An 18,905-nucleotide genomic window follows, 5' to 3' on the forward strand; every position below is an offset into this window, starting at 1 on the left:
ATCCGGTAGACTTTCAAAAAAGTCCTTCGTCGGATTTCATATGGCGTGGGACGACTTCGTCAAGAGGTCGACTTGTAGCAAGTCTAGTAATCCGGCTGCCAGGCTTATTATTTTGTATATATTTCTTCCACTTAGCGTCGTATAAAGCTCGCTTTCCATTAGAGGATTGTCTCGATAATTATAGTCGCCATGTAGTAAATATCGACCCCTCTATTTCGGGTAGTTTCAGTTAATTGCTAGACCTATAAACAATGCACATGCTATGCTGTAACTCGGAGCATAGCAAACAAGTTAAGCCAACTACAGCTATGCTATACTGACTCTTCAGTCTTTCTGTATCGCGCTATGTTCACTGCACATAAAAATCTTATATCAAATTATCAGTCTAAAAATTCGTATCCATAACCCTCACCCAGATGGATGCCCTAAATCTCGTCCCTAGATCTGTAAGTTTGAACTGTGTAAGATTAGGGTACCCCTAGTGGGTCCTTGTTGACATATTATCCCTCACATCCCCAGCTTTTTTTCGTCCTCTAAGTGATGGACGAAACGTTCAATGTTTGTCCTACTGAGGGGATGTATTGTTTACAAACTGAAAAAAAAAATTTTTTTTCTTCGTAAACCATCAAATAGGTGATTTTAAGTTAAGGCCTAGAGAAAAACGAGTCAAAATAAGGTATAAAAGTGGCCAACATTGAAAGACTTTATTTGTTTCCATTTTTAACAGGTGAAAATCATTAATTTTCTAGATCATCCCCTTTAATTTCTGTTTTAATTAGCATAGGTAATAGCATGATTTGTATTGATATTTGGCATAAATATCACAAGTGGTATTTCGAAATTATATCGCGAGTGGTATTTATGCCAAATACTACGTAGAAATCATGCTATTATTTGTTTACACTACTACCCGCAAAAGGTTTGTAATTTTTACATGTAGGCATTTCAAATTAAGCTGAAACACGACTGCTCTAATTGCACAAATTTTTCATGTAGAGTATAACTTGAGATATTTTCTAACTTTGTATGGGTTTCAAAAGATATACAGGCTCTGATATCTGCAGAAAAATAAGCTTACTTTAACAGTTCCTTTTTTTATAGTTATTAATTTTAAAAGCAGCGGAAAATCTTGCGGATGATGTTCTTCACTTCTTGTCTCACATCTCTGATCCTCCAACAATAAAGAGCTGGGTTTAAAGAAGAATTTAAATAAAGGAGAGTCACGAATAATTCCAAAAGAATAGACATTTCGGTCGAGAGTAGTTTATCAAGCATTCCTAAAAGACTTAAAAACTGTAATACGATATATGGAATATAGCAAATAAGTAAAGCTAACTGCACCCATGCTGTGCTGTACACTGTCTTCTTGTATCGAGCTATGTTCAGTTGATTCCCTCCTCCATTTGGCCGCTGTCCTTGTTGTGAATTGCCATGAACCTGAACTTGTCGATAACGAAGGGTTATAAATATCTTCGCGTAAGAGAATACTGAGACTAGCGAGGAAAGCATTAATAAAGGACTGAATAATGTATTGGCTATAGTATCTAGTTTAGGACATTCAACTGAACATGTGCTACCTGAAGCTTGAAGAGCACTAATCAACCAGAAACAAAGTATGACCACCCAAACTCGCCTTAATGTTACAGTGTGTCTATATCTCAGCCCTAACAACAGGGCAAGAAGTCTGTCCACACTGATGGCGGCTGATGTAAGGATTGATACTGCAGGAAGCAGAGAAAAGAAAAAATCACCTGCACGCGTAATTGCGACATTCACATTCCAAGTTGTGAACCGAGAAAAGAGAATAGTAACATACAGTGGTTCAGAGACAAGTCCAACTAAGAGATCGGTGACTGCGAGGCATCGAAATAACAGTTTTGTTGGTGGATAAATGGACGTCACTTTATGAAGAGCAATCAGGATCAAAGTGTTGACAAGAGATGCGGTGATGGCGAGAAAAATATTGATCCCTGCAAGAATTGCCCTGCTCGTTGAATAAGCATTCCATAAAGTTACGTCAGTCGCACTTGTGCTGTTTTCATATTCAGTTGAGTTTGCCATGTCTTTACATTTGTTGCAAAGGAACTACTATACTCGGTTTAATATGTATGCAAAGAATTCTGCTTCTAAATTTTGTAATTGCTTTTGGAAACAACACAGGCCTTTATAAACAGTTTCTACAAGTAAAGAGCTTATGATAACAGGTTGGTTTTAATTGGTTCTGAGCTAAACAAGATGACTCTCACATTTAGAACTGCGTGATTTTACTCCATACCGGTCAGTGGTCTTTGAACTACTATCGTATCCTGTTTATTTTTCTGTTCTTTCCAGGAGCTAAACCTAACCTAAGAAGCTGAGTATGCCGATAGTTGAATCTGGGAGAAAATTTCTTTGTTTGATTAAGTGTCTTAAGTTAGCCGTTCAATGCACGAACTCTTTAATAGTCTGAATATAAAACAACGAAATGACAACCACCTTATTGATTTGATAAATGTGGTCGCTTATAAACGATATGGGCAGACTTGGGCAGGTGATCTATTGACTAAATTTAAAAATTTAAACAGTAAACCGATCCTTACGGCAGGAAGATTGTTTTCTTTCTTTATCTTTTCTATCAATGCCACTGATCAGGGCCGTATGAGTCCCAGAGTCTTTTGTTTTAGAAAGGTTTACAGTTTCACTATTTAGCGTCTTAGATGCGGGTGCCTTGCTGCAGTTTTATTCATCGGATGACAAGTTGGTCTTCTTCCAAGCTGAAAAGGAAGTCACGTTTTCAGTGTAAAAATAAAAAGTTTCAGTTTTGTCGGAAGATTGATGGATAAGGGATATTTTTCTCATCTGAACCGTTGGGTAGATTCTTAACCGTCGCATTTGCCCGCACTTGGGATTATAATAACTATTCTTTTTTAAATTCAAACTGGTAATTCCATTCCGGCTTCGAATCAAACATCAGGAAATACATCTACTCATGAAAGCCAAACAACAGGCCGCTTTGGTAAATGTTTTCGGGTTAAACGATTCCAAAAAATTTTTTTTGAACTTTATTGTACTAAGGTTTTCTTGTTACTACTTTATATATGTTGTGTCTTTGTTATGTTTTTCGTTTACAGCCATTAAACTCAACAGCAGAAAATCTTGCGGATCGCGTTCTTCTCTATTTGTCTCACCACAGGTAACCCAGGCTCACGGTTTTGTGTCACGTACCGGTTTAAGTAATTAGTATATACACACTCCGTGATCTTGGTAATTCAAGCAATCTGATTGGTTAGCTATCTCGGACTAGTGAAGTTGCGCAGCGCCGAAGAGTCACATTTCGGATCAGGTGTTCATATTATACAGAAAGAGTTGCTCATGGTTTCGGCACGAAAAGCCATCCGCTTTGGTCTGCCATAAGCATAGTCTATTTCTGTCGCCAATTAAAGATCTGCGCCATATTGCGGCATTTTAATTTGTTCTGGGAGCCTGGTTGTCCATTGAATAAACTTGTTTTGTAGTTCAGTAGTCTCATCATTTAACATCTGTAAATTTAAAACCAAGATTTCAAAAACAGCTATGGGATACATATTAAGTGGTTATTTTATTTTCTTTCATAAAGTTTCTTTTTTTGATCTTGATCGTAGTAAGTATTTTATAGTTATTTTTTTTATTGATATGAAGGCGGTGGGTTTGACTTAATGAAACCAGAAAGTCGAATCAACCAATTTATAGCAAAATTGAAAGCGAAAATCAATAAATCATGACATGACTAGAGGAAATTGAAAATATTGATAAAATAAAGAGAGTAGTAGTTAACAGGTGCCATATATATATATATATATATTTTTTTTTTTTTTATCATTTATCAACATTCAAACAAAAGAGTTCAGTGTTTTATTGTTAATTTAGCCTTATAAGAGTCAGTTTTTAAACGATTCACAAAAATGTCGGCATCATATGTTATTGGGAAACTGGCTCAGCTTTTAAAATTTCTATTTCTATTTCTTTACCCAGCAGAATCAGGGACGGATCTAGGGGGAGGGTGCAGGGGCTGCGCACCCCCCTCTGAGATGACCTGCGGTTTTCTAATACAACTGGTATTCTGCAAAAAAAAAAAAAGTGGTTTATTGGTGTTGAAGTAGAGCAAGAGACGAGTGGACCCCCTCCTAAAAAAAATCCTGGATCCGCCCCTGAGAATTGGAGAAGTTCCTTCAGATCTTCTTCTCGGCAGTTGTTTGGTGTTCAAACGACGAGGTTTTAGTTCCCATTTATGTAATCCGACTGGCGGGCTTAATATTTTAAACGTGTTTCTCCAACTTAGCGTCGTGAAAAGATTGCTTTCCATTAGAGTCAGTAATGATTGTCTCAATAATTATAGTTGCCATTAAGGAAACAGATGGAAAATTGCTCTTCTCATTTTTAAGAAAAGTCACTTTTTACTTTAGAGGTTTAAAACGTAAAAGAAATTCCATGCTTTTTCATAAATAAAAAGGACTCCATGGATTTTTTTGTTTTTATAATCTGTTGAACTAGTTATTGGTATGCTAATACTTCCTTTTTATCGTTTAAATAAGTATCTGAGTAATTACATGCAGTAGTTCAGAGTCTCTATTAGACAACAACTTAGTGACTATTACCTTATTGCCTTAACGATGGCATGGTAGACACTGCGGTTCATATCAAAGGCGGAGGTGGACAGGAGATTTTAATTGATAAGGGGCTTGAATTTGTTAATGAGCATGTTGTTTTTTTCTTTTTTACATAGCTCTAGGGGAACCTATTTTCATTCTCACAATTTTAGTATTACAGTTTCTTTCGTCCGTAGCCACTGCAGTCATATTTTTAAATCAGCTTCAGGAGCCCATGCTTCGAATGCTTTCTAGAGTATTGATTAATTTTCTCATACTGCAGTGAAAAAATTTGAATTGATTGAAGGATTCACTCTAGTAGGTGTTACCTCCGAGGGGTACTGAACAAAATTTTATAAAGAGAGGCTCCGCCCCGAGGTCCAGCCCCTTACCGTTTTATATAACAGTTTTGCTAGAAAAGGTGCTCCTTTCGCATATCTTCCATTGACAAATGATACCCCTTTTACATCCCTTGCTTAGAACTTTGCATTCCAACATACATGTATGAATAAATCTGCCTCCTCCACACAGGCTTTTCCAAGGCGCTGTGGTGAGCACTTAGCGAGCCAAAAAGAAGAAAGCGAGATGGATGGAACACAATACGTGAACTTTTAAAAAACAAGTTCAAACAGCTGCGTAAACGATAACTATAACAAAAACAAGAACTCTTTCAATTTGTCTTAATGTTTGATTTTTTAACACTCTGAGACCAGAATTTTTCCGTATAGTAGTCTCGGATGGTGTTTGGAAATAAGTGGGGTGGCACTGCAACCTCTCTTTCCCAGTAGAAAGCCCTTAATTAAAAAATAAATTCGTAATCGAGATCTATCGTCTTGATAATACACAATCGACCTGTCGTTTATTCTAACTTTGTTAAACTGAATTTTTAGAGCGACTGCAATATTTGCGAATAATGTTGTTCATTTCTTGTATTTTTGCTCATCTTTAGGGACAAGTCATAATTTAAGTTGGAGGGGGGTAGGGGGGGGGGTGGAGGAGAAATTGGGGGGCCTTCAATTCTTTTTGGATGGAATATGGGGGGCCTTAAAATGCCAAAAGATGACCTTGGGGGGGGGGGGGGGTCTTCAAGTTTCTTTTAAGTAGCATCCCTACTGAGCAGCATGATGCTTGAGTATTAAAGGACCTGATTTTGATTCAGTTTTACCCAAAGTCCTATTTTGTGTAATACTAAAATAATTTAATCAGCATTTTGACAAAAAAGATTTAATGCTCAAATAGAAGGTGCATCAACACAACATCCATTATTGTGTAACACTGAAACAATTTTATCGGCATCAAACAAATGATTACATGCATAAAGTCATGTTATGCAATCTCACTATCCGAATCATTATTTGTAGATGAGGTTGATGTGGACTCACTGTCTGTGTCACTGTCAAGTTTTTTGCTATTAGAGAATGTACTGCTCATATAAAAAGCAGTGTGAGCTTTGGCTAATTATCTTCTTTCTTCCTTGAAGCGGTCCTGTCGGCCTCTAACCTTTCGATGGCTTGTCTTATCTCAATTATAACACAATAACTAATATATCCTTGCTCTATAAGCTGTTTGAGGGGCTCTAGGTGAAATCGCTCTCTCAGTTTAGTGTGAAGTGCTTCTCTGTTGTTAGTTGGCACATTCGGAAGTGACTGAGTAAGAACGGTAAAGTAAAGAAAATCTTATTTGTTATTACCATTTGGGTATTATGTAAGAAAGGGGGGCCCTTAAACCTTTTAACATGATTGAAGATTGAAGGGGGGGGGGGGGGGACAAAAAACATGGATGCTATTAGTAGGGGTCTGAAAATAATTTGGGATAAAAAACAATTTCTCCTCCACCCCCCCTTCTAACTAAAATTATGACTGGTCCCTTATTCTGTCCCACATCGACCGCTCTATCTCGGGTAGTTTATTTGCCAGACCTATAAACAATGCGCATGCTATGCTGTAACTAAAGGAGCATAGCAAACAAGTAAAGCCAATTACACCTATTATATACCCAGCTATATACTAACTTTTCAGTCTTTCCGGCTATCGCGCTATGGTCAGTACACACAAAAATCTTGTATCAAATTGTCAGACTAAAAATTCTTATCCATCACCCTCACCAGATGGATGCCCTAAATCTTTTCCCTGGAATTGTAAGTTTGAACTGCGTAAGATTAGGCTTGTTGACATATCATCCCTCACCTCCCCAGCTTTTTTCGGCCTTCTCACTGATGAGCTAAACCTTGTTAGATTGTCCTAATTTGCGGTTGTATTGTGCGAAAGTTGAAAAACAACAATTTTTTCTTCGTAAACCAGAAAAAAGGTGATTTCTTAAGTAAAAGCCTACAGAAGAACGAGTAAAATAAAGTATAAAAGTGGCCAACATTAAGCATTTTTATTTGTTTTTCATTTTTAACAGGTGAAAATCATCAATTTTCTAGGCACATGAATTAAAAAATCATCCCCTTTAATTTTTGTTTAATTAGTTGAGATATTTTCCAACTTTGTATGGGTCTGAAAAGATATACAGACTCTGATACCCGCATCAAAATGAGCTCACTTTAACAGTTCCTTTTTTGTAGTTTTTAACTTTAAAAGCAGCGGAAAACCTTGCGGATGATGTTCTTCACTTCTTGTCTCACATCTCTGATCCTCCAACAATAAAGCGCGGGGTTTAAAGAAGAATTTAAATAAAGGAGAGTTACAAATGATTCCCAAAGAATATATATTTCGGTCGAATTGTTTAGTTTATCAAACAACCTTAAAAACCCTAATAAGTTATATGGAACATAGCAAATGAATAAAGCTAACTGCACCCACGCTATGCTGTACACTGTCTTCTTGTATCGAGCTATGTTCAGTTGATTCCCTCCTCCATTTGGCCGCTGTCCTTGTTGAGTATTGCGATGAACCTTAACTTGCCGATAACGAAGGGTTTTAACTATCTTCGCGTAAGAGAATACTGAGACTAGCAAGGAAAGTGTTAATAGAGCACAGAATAAGCAAAAGGCAATTTCAGCTAGTTTTGGATCTTCAAAGAATATATCACCTGTTGCTGGAAGGGCACTAATCAACCAAATACAAACTATAACCACCCAAACTCGTCTTAATGTTACAGTGTGTCTGTATCTCAGCCCTAACAACAGGGCAAGGAGTCTGTCCACACTGATGGCCGCTGATGTAAGGAGTGATACTGCAGGAAGCAGACGAAAGAAAAAGCCGTCTGCTAAAACAATTGCGACATTTTCATTCCAAGTTGTGAACCGGGGAAAGAGAATAGTAACATACAGTGGTTGAGAGATAAGTCCAACAAAAAGATCGGTGACTGCCAGGCATCGAAATAACAGTTTAGTTGGTGGATAAATGGACGTCACTGTATGAAGAGCAATCAGGATCAGAGCGTTGCCAAGAGATGCGGTGATGGCGAGAAAAATATTGATGCCTGCAAGAATTGCCCTGCTCGTTGAATAAGCATTCCATAAAGTTACGTCAGTCGCACTTGTGCTGTTTTCATATTCAGTTGAGTTTGCCATGTCTTTACATTTGTTGCAAAGGAACTACACTTGGTTCAATATGTATGGAAAGAATTCCCTCTAATTTTAGTAATTGCTTTTGGAAACAACACAGGAACTGAGAGCCCTTATAAACAGTTTCTAAAGAGATTATAATAACAGGTTGCTTTTAATTGGTTCTGAGCTAAACAGGATGACTGCCACATTTAGAACTAGTGTATTATTTGACTACATATCGGTCAGTGGTCTTTGAACTGCTTTCGTATCTTGTTTATTTCCCTGTTGTTTCTAGGAGCTAAACCTAACCTAAGAAACTGAGTATGCCGATTGTTGAATTTAGGAGAAAATTTCTTTGTTTGATTAAGTGTCTTAAGTTAGCCGTTCAATGCACGAACTCTTTAATAGTCCGATTATAAAACAACGAAATGACAACCACCTTATTAGTTTGATAAATGTGGTCGCTTATAAACGATATGGGCAGACTTGGGCAGGTGATCTATTGACTAAATTTTAAAATGAAAACAGTAAAGCGATCCTTACGGCAGGAAGATTGTTTTCTTTCTTTATCTTTTCTATGACTCTTAAGGATCAGTTTACTGTTTTAATTCTAAAACTTGGTATTCCAAATTTTACCGATCCAGGTCTACTAAACATGACTATGAAAGATCCGGCTGATCCTCACTGGTTTGGCGTCGTGGGTTTGCCTTCACAAGTGTTTCTGATCTATTGACTGAATTACCAATAACAGTGTCTCTGTCTGCAAGGAAGCCGCTATTTTCTTTCCGTTAGTGCTATTTGATAATGATGATAATAATCTTACTGATTAGGCTTGTACTCATTGCAGTTATTATTTGTTTAATATCTTGGTTTGTAATTTGCTTCCAAGACTGCTTTATTGTTTTTCTTACATTTGGACAATTTGAAATGGATTGAAAACATTTATTCTTAATGAACGGTTCATAGTAACCAATTCTCTCGTTTGTCATATACTTAGTTGTTCATTTTAACGAACCTATACGTTCTCTTACAACTCTGTTTTCAGGAGTGGTGGTTCTTCTTTATTTGGCCTAAGCGGAAACACGCCACTGAACAGGGCCGTATTGGCCCCAGTGTCTTTTGTTTTAGAAAAGGTTTACAGATTCACTATTTAGCGTCTTAAAGGCGGGTATCTGGCTGCAGTTTTATTCATCGCATTCAATGTATAGTTATATAGATTTTTTTTCATCGGATGACAAGTTGGTCTTCTTCTAAGCTGAAAAGAAAGTCACGTTTTCAGTGTAAAAATAAAAAGTTTCAGTTTTGTCGGAACTTGATGGATAAGGGATATTTTTCTCATCTGAACCGTGGGGTGGATTCTTAGCCGTCTCATTAGTTAATGTTCTTAACGTGCTTAGTTAATGTTCTCGGGTTAAACGACTCCAAAGACAATTTTGTAAATAGTTCATTTTGAAATATATTTTATAGTAAGATTTTCATGTTACTTCTTAATATATGTTGTGTCTTTGTTATCTGTTTCTTGTTTACAGGCATCAAATAATTTATTAAACTCAACAGCAGAAAATCTTTCGGATCGGGTTCTTCACTTCTTGTCTCACATCTCTGATCATCCAAAAATGAAGCGCAGGTTTTAGAGAAGAATTTAAATAAAGCCGAGTTGCAAATGATTCCCGAGCGATGGCTGTTGTGGTATTTAACTGAAACCGGCTATTAAACAGAATGTTATTGAAATGACAGCTAGTGGAGCATAGCAACCAAGTAAGGCTAGCTGCACCCATGTTATGCCTGTAAACGGTTTTCATGTATCCAGCTATGTTCCGATGATTGTCTCTTCCGTTTGGTGGTTCTCGAATTTGAGCTTGGTTCTTACGAAAAGTTTGTGAAATTTTTACGTACGTAAACGTTTATTAAAAACAACAGACATTATTAATAAGACATGGATAGCCCAGAGCGGTAATGTACTTTAAATAAAGAGCTTCTATTAACGGATGTTAGGGCACTAATTAACCAAACACAGATTAAAACCAAAGAGACGCGTCTTAATGTTTTGTCTATAACAACAGGGCAAGAAGTCTCTCCACACTTATGGAAGCCGACATCAGAGGATGGATACTAGGGGTAACACAGAAAAGAAAACGTTCCGCCTTATTACTGCGACATGATCCATATTAATTTTCGGAAGTGAAGAAACGAGAAATACAACGTAAAATGGTTGAGAGATAAGTCCAACTAAAAGATCGGTGATTGTCAGGAATCGAAATAACAGTTTTAATTTGTTGGTGGATAAACGCGCGTCACTTTATGAAGAGCAATCACGATCAGAGTCATTGCCTAAATATTGAGGCCTGCTAGAATTGCCATGCTTGTTGAATCCGAGCATTCCATGCGTCATGGGCACTCTTTGATGGTTTCCTCCTAAATGCACTGAAAACACTTTTTAGACTAATTTGAGTACTTTTAAGCCTCTCGAAATGCATTTTAAGCGGAGCTATAGAATTAATATAAAATTGGTATCTGTTCGGTCATACTAGGGCAACTTTAGTCTTTTCGAAATTACAAGGGCTTCAATATTACTTTCCCGAAAGTTTTAGATGCAATATAAAGTTTTACAAAAGGGAGAATTTTCTGATTCCTCTGTCCATAACAATTTTGAATACTAAAAAGGTTTTGGGTTTTCTTTTTCTACGAATCGAAAAATAGCATAACCTGGGGAGTGAAATGCAAAATTAAACTAAACAAAATCGCGGGGAATTTATTAGATAAGCTTCGAAATTTGTACATGAAAGGGCCGGTCACCTGGAAATTTTTAGCGATCCTCAAGCTATAGAAAAGTCCAGGGAATTTTTACTTCTCCGAACTGATATTTTACAGCGAACAGTCGTTTGCTGCCCCTACTTATTGGCTGGGTTTATGATATAATGATCAAATTAATGCTCTGCTTACACTATACAGGATGGCTTTTGCGCCGGCTAGAAAACCATACCGAATAGGGGTTCTGTTCACTCATAATAACGGTGGTTTAGGCGAGATTTTCTTTTAGAGGACGGATCATTATTTTTTTAAGATGGAGGTTGGAAAATTTTCACATGCAAACATTTTTTTTATAAGCGGCTTCTGCTAGGAAGACGGAGACACAAAATAAATTGTTTGTGCAAACACTTTGTTCATTACTTCCATACAATGTATTTCTGTGTTTACACTCTCTGCAAACAATTTATCTCAAAATTTTCCCGAAGCGTCACATGTCCTGAGTCACATATTGGATACTAGGTGTTCAGTCTGAGTTGCTTATGGTTTTGGCACAAAAAGCCATCCGGTATGGTGTGCATAAGCATAGCCTATTTCTGTCGTCAATTAAAGATCTGCGGCATATTGCATTTTAATTTGTTCTGGGAGCCTGGTTGTCCATTGAATAAACTGCTTTTGTTGTTCAACAGTCTCATCATTTAACACCTGCATGTAAATTTGAAACCTATTTAGTGGTTATTTTATTTTGTTTCATAACGTTTCTTGTTTTGATCTTGATCGTAGTAAGTATTTTATAGTTATTTTTTGTTTATTGATATGAGGGCGGTGGGTTTGACTTAATGAAACCAGAAAGTCGGATCAACCAATTTATAGCAAGTTACAGCCACATAAGCTTTCTCAATCGCTCGCAACTCGTCTGAGTTCTCGCTAGTTCTGGTTTCTATTCGATAACATGAAGAATGATAAGAAGTAAAATTCATTTTCGAAAACAGCCTCCATTCAGAGAAAACTTTTTCCCCTTTCGGTGTGATATCCGAGTTTTGTTTCTTTGAATTTATTCTAGCTTCGTGGCAATTCGTCCACGGCTCCCGTGTTTTCATACAATCAAATAAATAAACAACCTGAAAACCGTTACGTAAACTATAGAGAATGTTTCGGCTATTTCACTAAGCTCGCAGAGACCTCGTTGTTTTAACAATGTAATCCTTCATCTTAATAAAATAATTTAAAAAGCCGTCGTCGTTCGAAATTATTCGCCCCTCATTCAGCGATGAGGGAGCCTTCTCTGTCAGAGCGCTTGGAAAACCATGGAAACAGTTGATTGACGTCCACCAAAACTCAGGTTTAAACAGACAGAAAAAACCCTTCAAAGGCGCGTGTCAGTGGTAACCGCTGTAAGTATTAAGCTTAGATTAACTGTCATGTCCACAAATTTGGAAAATCGAGAAAAAAAAAGACAGAGAAAAAGAAAAAGTAGGGGACAGGCCAGCGAGGCTCAACGAGAAAAGGAGCTAGAGCGAGAGACAAGAAACAAAGGGAGACATTTTTTGTTGGAGGAACAACGTGAAATTTTGTAGCGGCGGGATTCTAGCGGCTACCAGGGTGAAAATGAGTGACAGTGAAAAAAAAAAAAAAAATGTGAGCAAGAACACGCACGACACTTAAAACATGTAACCAGGAAGTTTTTGGAAGTTTCACGTTGCAGTCGGGCAAAACAACGGCAAAGAAATGTACAAAAAGGTGTGCTGCGCGTGTAAAGTTGCTTGTTTGCTAATTAGACCTATTGTTGTTGTTGTTGTTTGTTTGTTTGTTTGTTTTTTACCGTTCTCGTTGCCTTCGCCCCTTAGCATTATACGATTTTATATTTTGTTTGAGCAAACTATCAAAATTATCGAGAGCTTCGCTTTTAGCCCTGGCTAAATCTGTATATTAAGAACATCAACAATTTAATTTCGCTTTTGTACAAAATTATGCTGAACTGACGCAAAATAAAGAAACCTCATGCTCTTGAGCGAAAATGCGCATGCTCAAAAGGTGCCACAGGACAACCATTAAGTTTCTTGGCAACTGGACTAATGAAAACGGAAATTATAAAATGTAACGAGTCAAAAGAATGGTTAAACGGCCATTTGTTAAATTTCGAACGCCGAATACACTTACATAATCCGGCTGCCAGGCCTATTATTTTGTATATATTTCTTCCATTTAGCGTCGTAGAAAGCTCGCTTTCCATTAGAGGACTGTCTTGATAATTATAGTTGCCATGAAGTAAGCATCGACCTCTCTATTTCGGGTAAACAATGCGCATGCTATGCTATAAGGAGCAAAGCAAACAAGTAAGGCCAACTACAGCTATGCTAAACTGACTGTTCAGTCTTTCTGTATCGCGCTATGTTCACTGCATACGAAAATCTTATATCCAATTTTCAGGTTAAAAATTCGTTTCCACCACCCTCACCAGGCCCGGGTTGTTCAAACGTTGGATACCGCTATCCACCGAATAAATCACTATCCAGTGGATAAGTATAAGGGAAACCGACTACTTATCCACCTTTTGAACAACTGCGGCCAGATGGATGCCCTAAATCTCGTCCCTAGATCTGTAAGTTTGAACAGAGGAAGATAAGGGTAACCCTAGTGGGTCCTTGTTGACATATCATCCCTCACCTCGCAAGCTTTTTTCCGCCCTCTCAGTGATGAACGAAGCCTTCAAAGTTTGTCCTGATTGGGGGTTGTGTTGTGTGAAAACTGAAAAACAACAATTTTGTCTTCGTAAATAATACAAGTGGTATTTCGAAATTGTTATACTTAATTTCATGAGCCTTTAGGCGAGTGAAATTAGAGACAATTTTGAAATATCACGAGTGGTATTTATGCCAAATATAACGTACAAACCATGCTATTATTAGTTTATACTGCTACCCGCAAAAGGTTTGTAATATTTACATGTAGGCATTTCAAATTAAGCTGAAAAAGCACTGCTCTAATTGTACAAATTTTTCATGTAGAGTATAACTTGGGATATTTTCTAACTTTGTATGGGTCTTAAAAGATATATACAGGCTTTGATATCCGCAGCAAAATGAGCTCACTTTAGCAGTTCCTTTTTTATAGTTTTTAATTTTAAAAGCAGCGGAAAATCTTGCGGATGATGTTCTTCACTTCTTGTCTCACATCTCTGATCCTCCAACAATAAAGAGCTGGGTTTAAAGAAGAATTTAAGTAAAAGAGAGTTACAAATGATTCTCCGGGAATATATATATATCAAGAGACTATAAAGGGGACAGAGAGGGCATCCCCCATATACACCCTATTCCATAGGTAATTCGTCTCGAGTTATTTTTAACACCACAGATCTCAAGGGGGATTAGACAACAGCCAATCACATAGCGCGAATGTGTTCCGCGTGGATGACCCACGCTGAGAGCCACGCGTCCTTCACGAAATGACGCGAGAACAAAATGGGGGAAGACGCGGAGAGCGATTTTGCTATTCCTTTTGTCTACGAAGACGACTACAGCGAGATTTCTGCAAAAGCTGTGTCAGCGAAACCGAAATTAAAAAAGAATCGCCCTTCCTCTCTTGTATAGAGCTAACAGTAGGGCAGGGAAATCCTTAACACCCTGAATATTCTCTCAGGATCATTTATAATTTACAGTTTGAAGAGAGCAATTTCTGGTTTGATGTTTTTTTTTTTTTTTTCAGTCTTTATAGCGATTATTCCTACCCACTTACTTTGTCAACTGTAGGCGAACCCTCCTAAAGCTGAATTTCAAGGGACCATATTCAAGCTCAGAAAGAGAAATAAAATTTCGTCGTTGCTTATTTACGTCCTCCATAAAACGCGAAATTAGGCATTTTCACGTAGTAGTCGTGCAAAAACGGGAAAGAAATGAACAAAAAAGTGTGTTGCACGTGCGAAGTTGTTGTTTTGCTAATTAAACCTATTGTTTTTTTGACGTTCTAGTTGTCGTCCGCGTCGTTGGATCTTAAACTCCCTAAATTGTACAAACGACCGGTTTCAATAGACCGGCGAAATTTCTCATTTTATTAAAGCACTGAGGTTACGACAACTTCGAGTTAAACTGATTTCACGGGTTGTCAAAGAGTCCAGCGATTCCTTTTTCCCAGGTGAGCGCCGACTCATTTCGCTTCAATATTCAGGAATGCTCTCGATCTTTTTACGCTTTCATTGCCTCTCGCCCGACATGTTTTGCACGGCGTTTGGTCATGCGAAACCTCCACGAAACATCCACGCCTCGCGCGAGGTAACTTTATCCCGATTCTAAAAATAACTCGAGACGAATTACCTATGGAATAGGGTGTATATGGGGGATGCCCTCTCTGTCCCCTTTATAGTCTCTTGATATATATATATATATGCTTGAAGGGCAACCAGTATCAACCAAAAACAAGCTATTACTACCCAAACTCGTCTTAATGTTACAGTGTGTCTATATCTCAGCCCTGACAACAGGGCAAGAAGTCTGTCCACACTGATGGCGGCTCCTGTAAGGAGTGATACGGCAGGGAGCAGAGAAAAGACTTGCCAACATTAGGCAATTTTATCTGATTTCAATTTTTACCAGGTGAAAATCGTCAATTTTCTAGAAACATGAGGTCACAAATCAGCCCCTTTAATTTCTGTTTTGATTACTAGAGATATTTTCTAACTTTGTATGGGTCTCAAAAGATATACAGGCTCTGATATCTGCAGAAACTGACGAACTTACTTTAACAGTTCCTTTTTTAAAAGTTATTCATTTTAAAAGCAGCGGAAAATCTTGCGGATCATGTTCTTCACTTCTTGTCTCACATCTTTGATCCTCCAACAATAAAGCGCTGGGTTTAAAGAAGAATTTAAATAAAGGAGAGTCACAAATAATTCCGAAAGAATAGATATTTCGGTCGAAAAGGGTAGTTTACCAAGAATTCTTAAAAGACTTAAAAACCGTATTACGATATATGGAATATAACAAATAAGTAAAGCTAACTGCACCCATGCTACGCTGTACACTGTCTTCTTGTATCGAGCTATGTTCAATTGATTCCCTCCTCCATTTGGCCGCTGTCCTTGTTGAGTATTGCGATGAACCTGAACTTGTCGATAACGAAGGGTTTTGAATATCTTCGCGTAAGAGAATACTGAGACTAGCGAGGAAAGTGTTAATAGAGCACAGAATAACATATTGGTTATTTCATCTAGTTTTGGACATTCAACTGAACATGTGCTACCTGTAGCTTCAAGAGCACTAATCAACCAAAAACAAAGTATGACCAGCCAAACTCGCTTTAATGTTACAGTGTATCTATATCTCAGCCCTAACAACAGGGCAAGAAGTCTGTCCACACTGATGGCGGCTGATGTAAGGAGTGATACTACAGGGAGCAGAGAAAAGGAAAACTCGTCTGCACGCGGAATTGCGACATTCACATTCCAAGTTGTGAAATGGGGAAAGAGAATAGTAACATACAGTGGTTGAGAGATAAGTCCAACTAAGAGATCGGTGACTGCCAGGCATCGAAATAACAGTTTTGTTGGTGGATAAATGGAGGTCACTTTATGAAGAGAAATCAGGATTAGAGCGTTGCCAAAAGATGCAATGATGGCGAGAAAAATATTGATGCCTACAAGAATTACCATACTCAATGAACGAGCATTCCATGATGTTACTTCAGTCGCACTTGTGCTGTTTTCGTACTCAGTTGAGTTTGCCATGTCTTTACATTTGTTGCAAAGGAACTACACTCGGCTTAATATGTATGGAAATAATTCCTTCTAATTTTTGTAATTGCTTTTGGAAACAACACAGGCCCTTATAAACAGTTTCTACTAGTAAAGAGATTATGATAACAGGTTGTTTTTAATTGGTTCTGAGCAAAAGGATGACTGTCACATTTAGAACTGCATGATTTTACGACATACCGGTCAGTGGTCTATGAACTACTATCGTATCCTGTTTATTTTTCTGTTCTTTCTAGGAGCTAAACCTAATCTAAGAAGCTGAGTATGCCGATTGTTGAATTTGGGAGAAAATTTCTTTGTTTGATTAAGTGTCTTAAGTTAGCCGTTCAATGCACGAACTCTTTAATAGTCCGATTATAAAACAACGAATTATGACAACCACCTTATTGGTTTGATAAATGTGGTCGCTTATAAACAATATGGGCAGACTTGGGCAGGTGATCTATTTACTAAATTTTAAAATTAAAACAGTAAACCGATCCTTACGGCAGGAAGATTGTTTTCTTTCTTCATCTTTTCTATCACTTCTAAGGATCAGTTTACTGTTTTAATCTTAAAACTTGGTATTCCAAATTTTACTGATCCTGGCCTACTAAACATGACTAAAGATCCCAGTCCGACTGACCCTCACTGGTTTGTCGTCGTGGTTTTGCCTTCACAAGTGTTTCTGATCTATTGACAGAATAACCAATAACATAGTCTCTGTCTGAAAGGAAGCCGTAAAGAAGCCTATTTTCTTTCCGTTAGTGCTATTTAATAATGATGATAATAATCTTAATGAAGCTTGTAGCCATTGCAGTTATTATTTCTTTAATATCTTGGTTTGTAATTTGCTTCCAAGACTGCTTTATTGTTTTTCTTATATTCGGACAATTTCAAATGGATTGAAACGTTTATAGTCTTAATTAGCGGTTCATAGTGACCAGGTGACCAGTTCTGTCGTTTGTCATATATTTAATGTGTCATTTTAACGACTCTACGTTCTCTTAAAACTCTGTGTTTTCAGTAGTGGTGGTTCTTCTTTATTTGGGCTAAACGGAAACATGCCACTGAACAGGGCCGTATTGGTCCAAGGGTCTTTTGTTTTAGAAAATAAAAGGTTAACAGTTTCTCTATTGAGCGTCTTAAACGCGGGTATCCGGCTGCAGTTTTATTCATCGGATTCAATGTATGCATTTTTTTAATTGGATGACAAGTTGGTGTTCTTTTAAGCTGAAAAGGAAGTCACGTTTTCAGTGTGAAAATTAAAAAGTTTCAACTTTGTCAGAAAATTGATGGATAAGGTATAAGGGGGGAATTTCATATATCCATGATGCATCGCTTCATTCTATGTTATCAAGCTTCCAAACGCACGTGATGCTATCAGTTCCACAGGGACGCGACAATTGAACTACGGTGGAAATCGACTTGTTTTGCTGATAAAACCTTCTGTACCTTTGCTGTGTCAATCTATTTACGATTTTCGTTCTACTATTCCAAATATATCTCTTGTTAAGTCAAAGAGAGTGTTTTGGCGGCCGATTATTAGTTAACTAGCCTTACCATCGTAAGGCAGTCCACACAAATGTTCTTAGAAGCTTGCAAGGTCTTTGCTTCAATACGTCCTGTTCTAACGAGCGTTGATACAGCTCTCCATGGATTAACAAGCGATTTCCACGTACTTGTCTTGAAATAAATACATATTCTAGTTGTGATATTTCTCTTCGTTGCTTGCTTGTGATCGCGGTGCTCATATTGTCAGTTCAATAATTCATCGATGCAGTACATCAACCGTTCACTGACCGTTCGTTCACCGCACATGCTTTTACTTCAACAAGCTCGGCTTATGCAGTCGAAAACACCGAGAGAGTACAAAGTGACGTCTATCGGAGATAAAATTCAACGGAAGAGATAGCTCCAACAAACAAAAAAATAACAAAGACATCTCTGCATTTTTCGCAACAGAACACCAGCTAAGCATTCGTCAAACATAAACAGAAAAAGCTTTATTAAGAAAAGGTAAAATATATATACAAAAACAAAAACACCCACTTCTTCTTTACAATGGATCGTAAAAGACTTATTGAAATGTCTTTAAAGGTTTTATACGCCGGTTGAGATCCTACGGCATGTTATTCCATGACATTTGCTGGCCTGTACATTTCAAGTTCGCCTCGCGCCTTTCCGACCGGAAGCCACCATGAGAAACCAATTTTACCTAAAATAATGAGACAAACAAGCTTTAATACTATAAACCATTGAATTTAAACACTCATAATACCCTCAAGAGATAATATTTGTGTTTTGATCAGCGGAAAAAGAGCGAATTCAAGAA

General features: G+C 37.6%; 2 protein-coding genes across 2 annotated transcripts; both read right to left on the reverse strand.

Moving 5' to 3' along the window:
• Window positions 1-1,097: 1,097 nt before the first annotated feature.
• LOC140929706 (trace amine-associated receptor 9-like) lies at window positions 1,098-2,151 on the reverse strand. Its single transcript, XM_073379428.1, has one exon. The coding sequence runs from the start codon at window positions 2,059-2,061 to the stop codon at window positions 1,111-1,113; it is 951 nt and encodes a 316-aa protein (XP_073235529.1). The 5' UTR covers window positions 2,062-2,151; the 3' UTR covers window positions 1,098-1,110.
• A 5,028-nt stretch (window positions 2,152-7,179) lies between these two features.
• On the reverse strand, window positions 7,180-8,145 carry LOC140932253 (melanocyte-stimulating hormone receptor-like). The gene has a single exon (XM_073381877.1). The coding sequence runs from the start codon at window positions 8,119-8,121 to the stop codon at window positions 7,180-7,182; it is 942 nt and encodes a 313-aa protein (XP_073237978.1). The 5' UTR covers window positions 8,122-8,145.
• Window positions 8,146-18,905: the final 10,760 nt, after the last annotated feature.

Source organism: Porites lutea, chromosome 3 (genome assembly GCF_958299795.1).
Source record: "Porites lutea chromosome 3, jaPorLute2.1, whole genome shotgun sequence".
Classification (NCBI taxonomy): Eukaryota; Metazoa; Cnidaria; class Anthozoa; order Scleractinia; family Poritidae; genus Porites; species Porites lutea.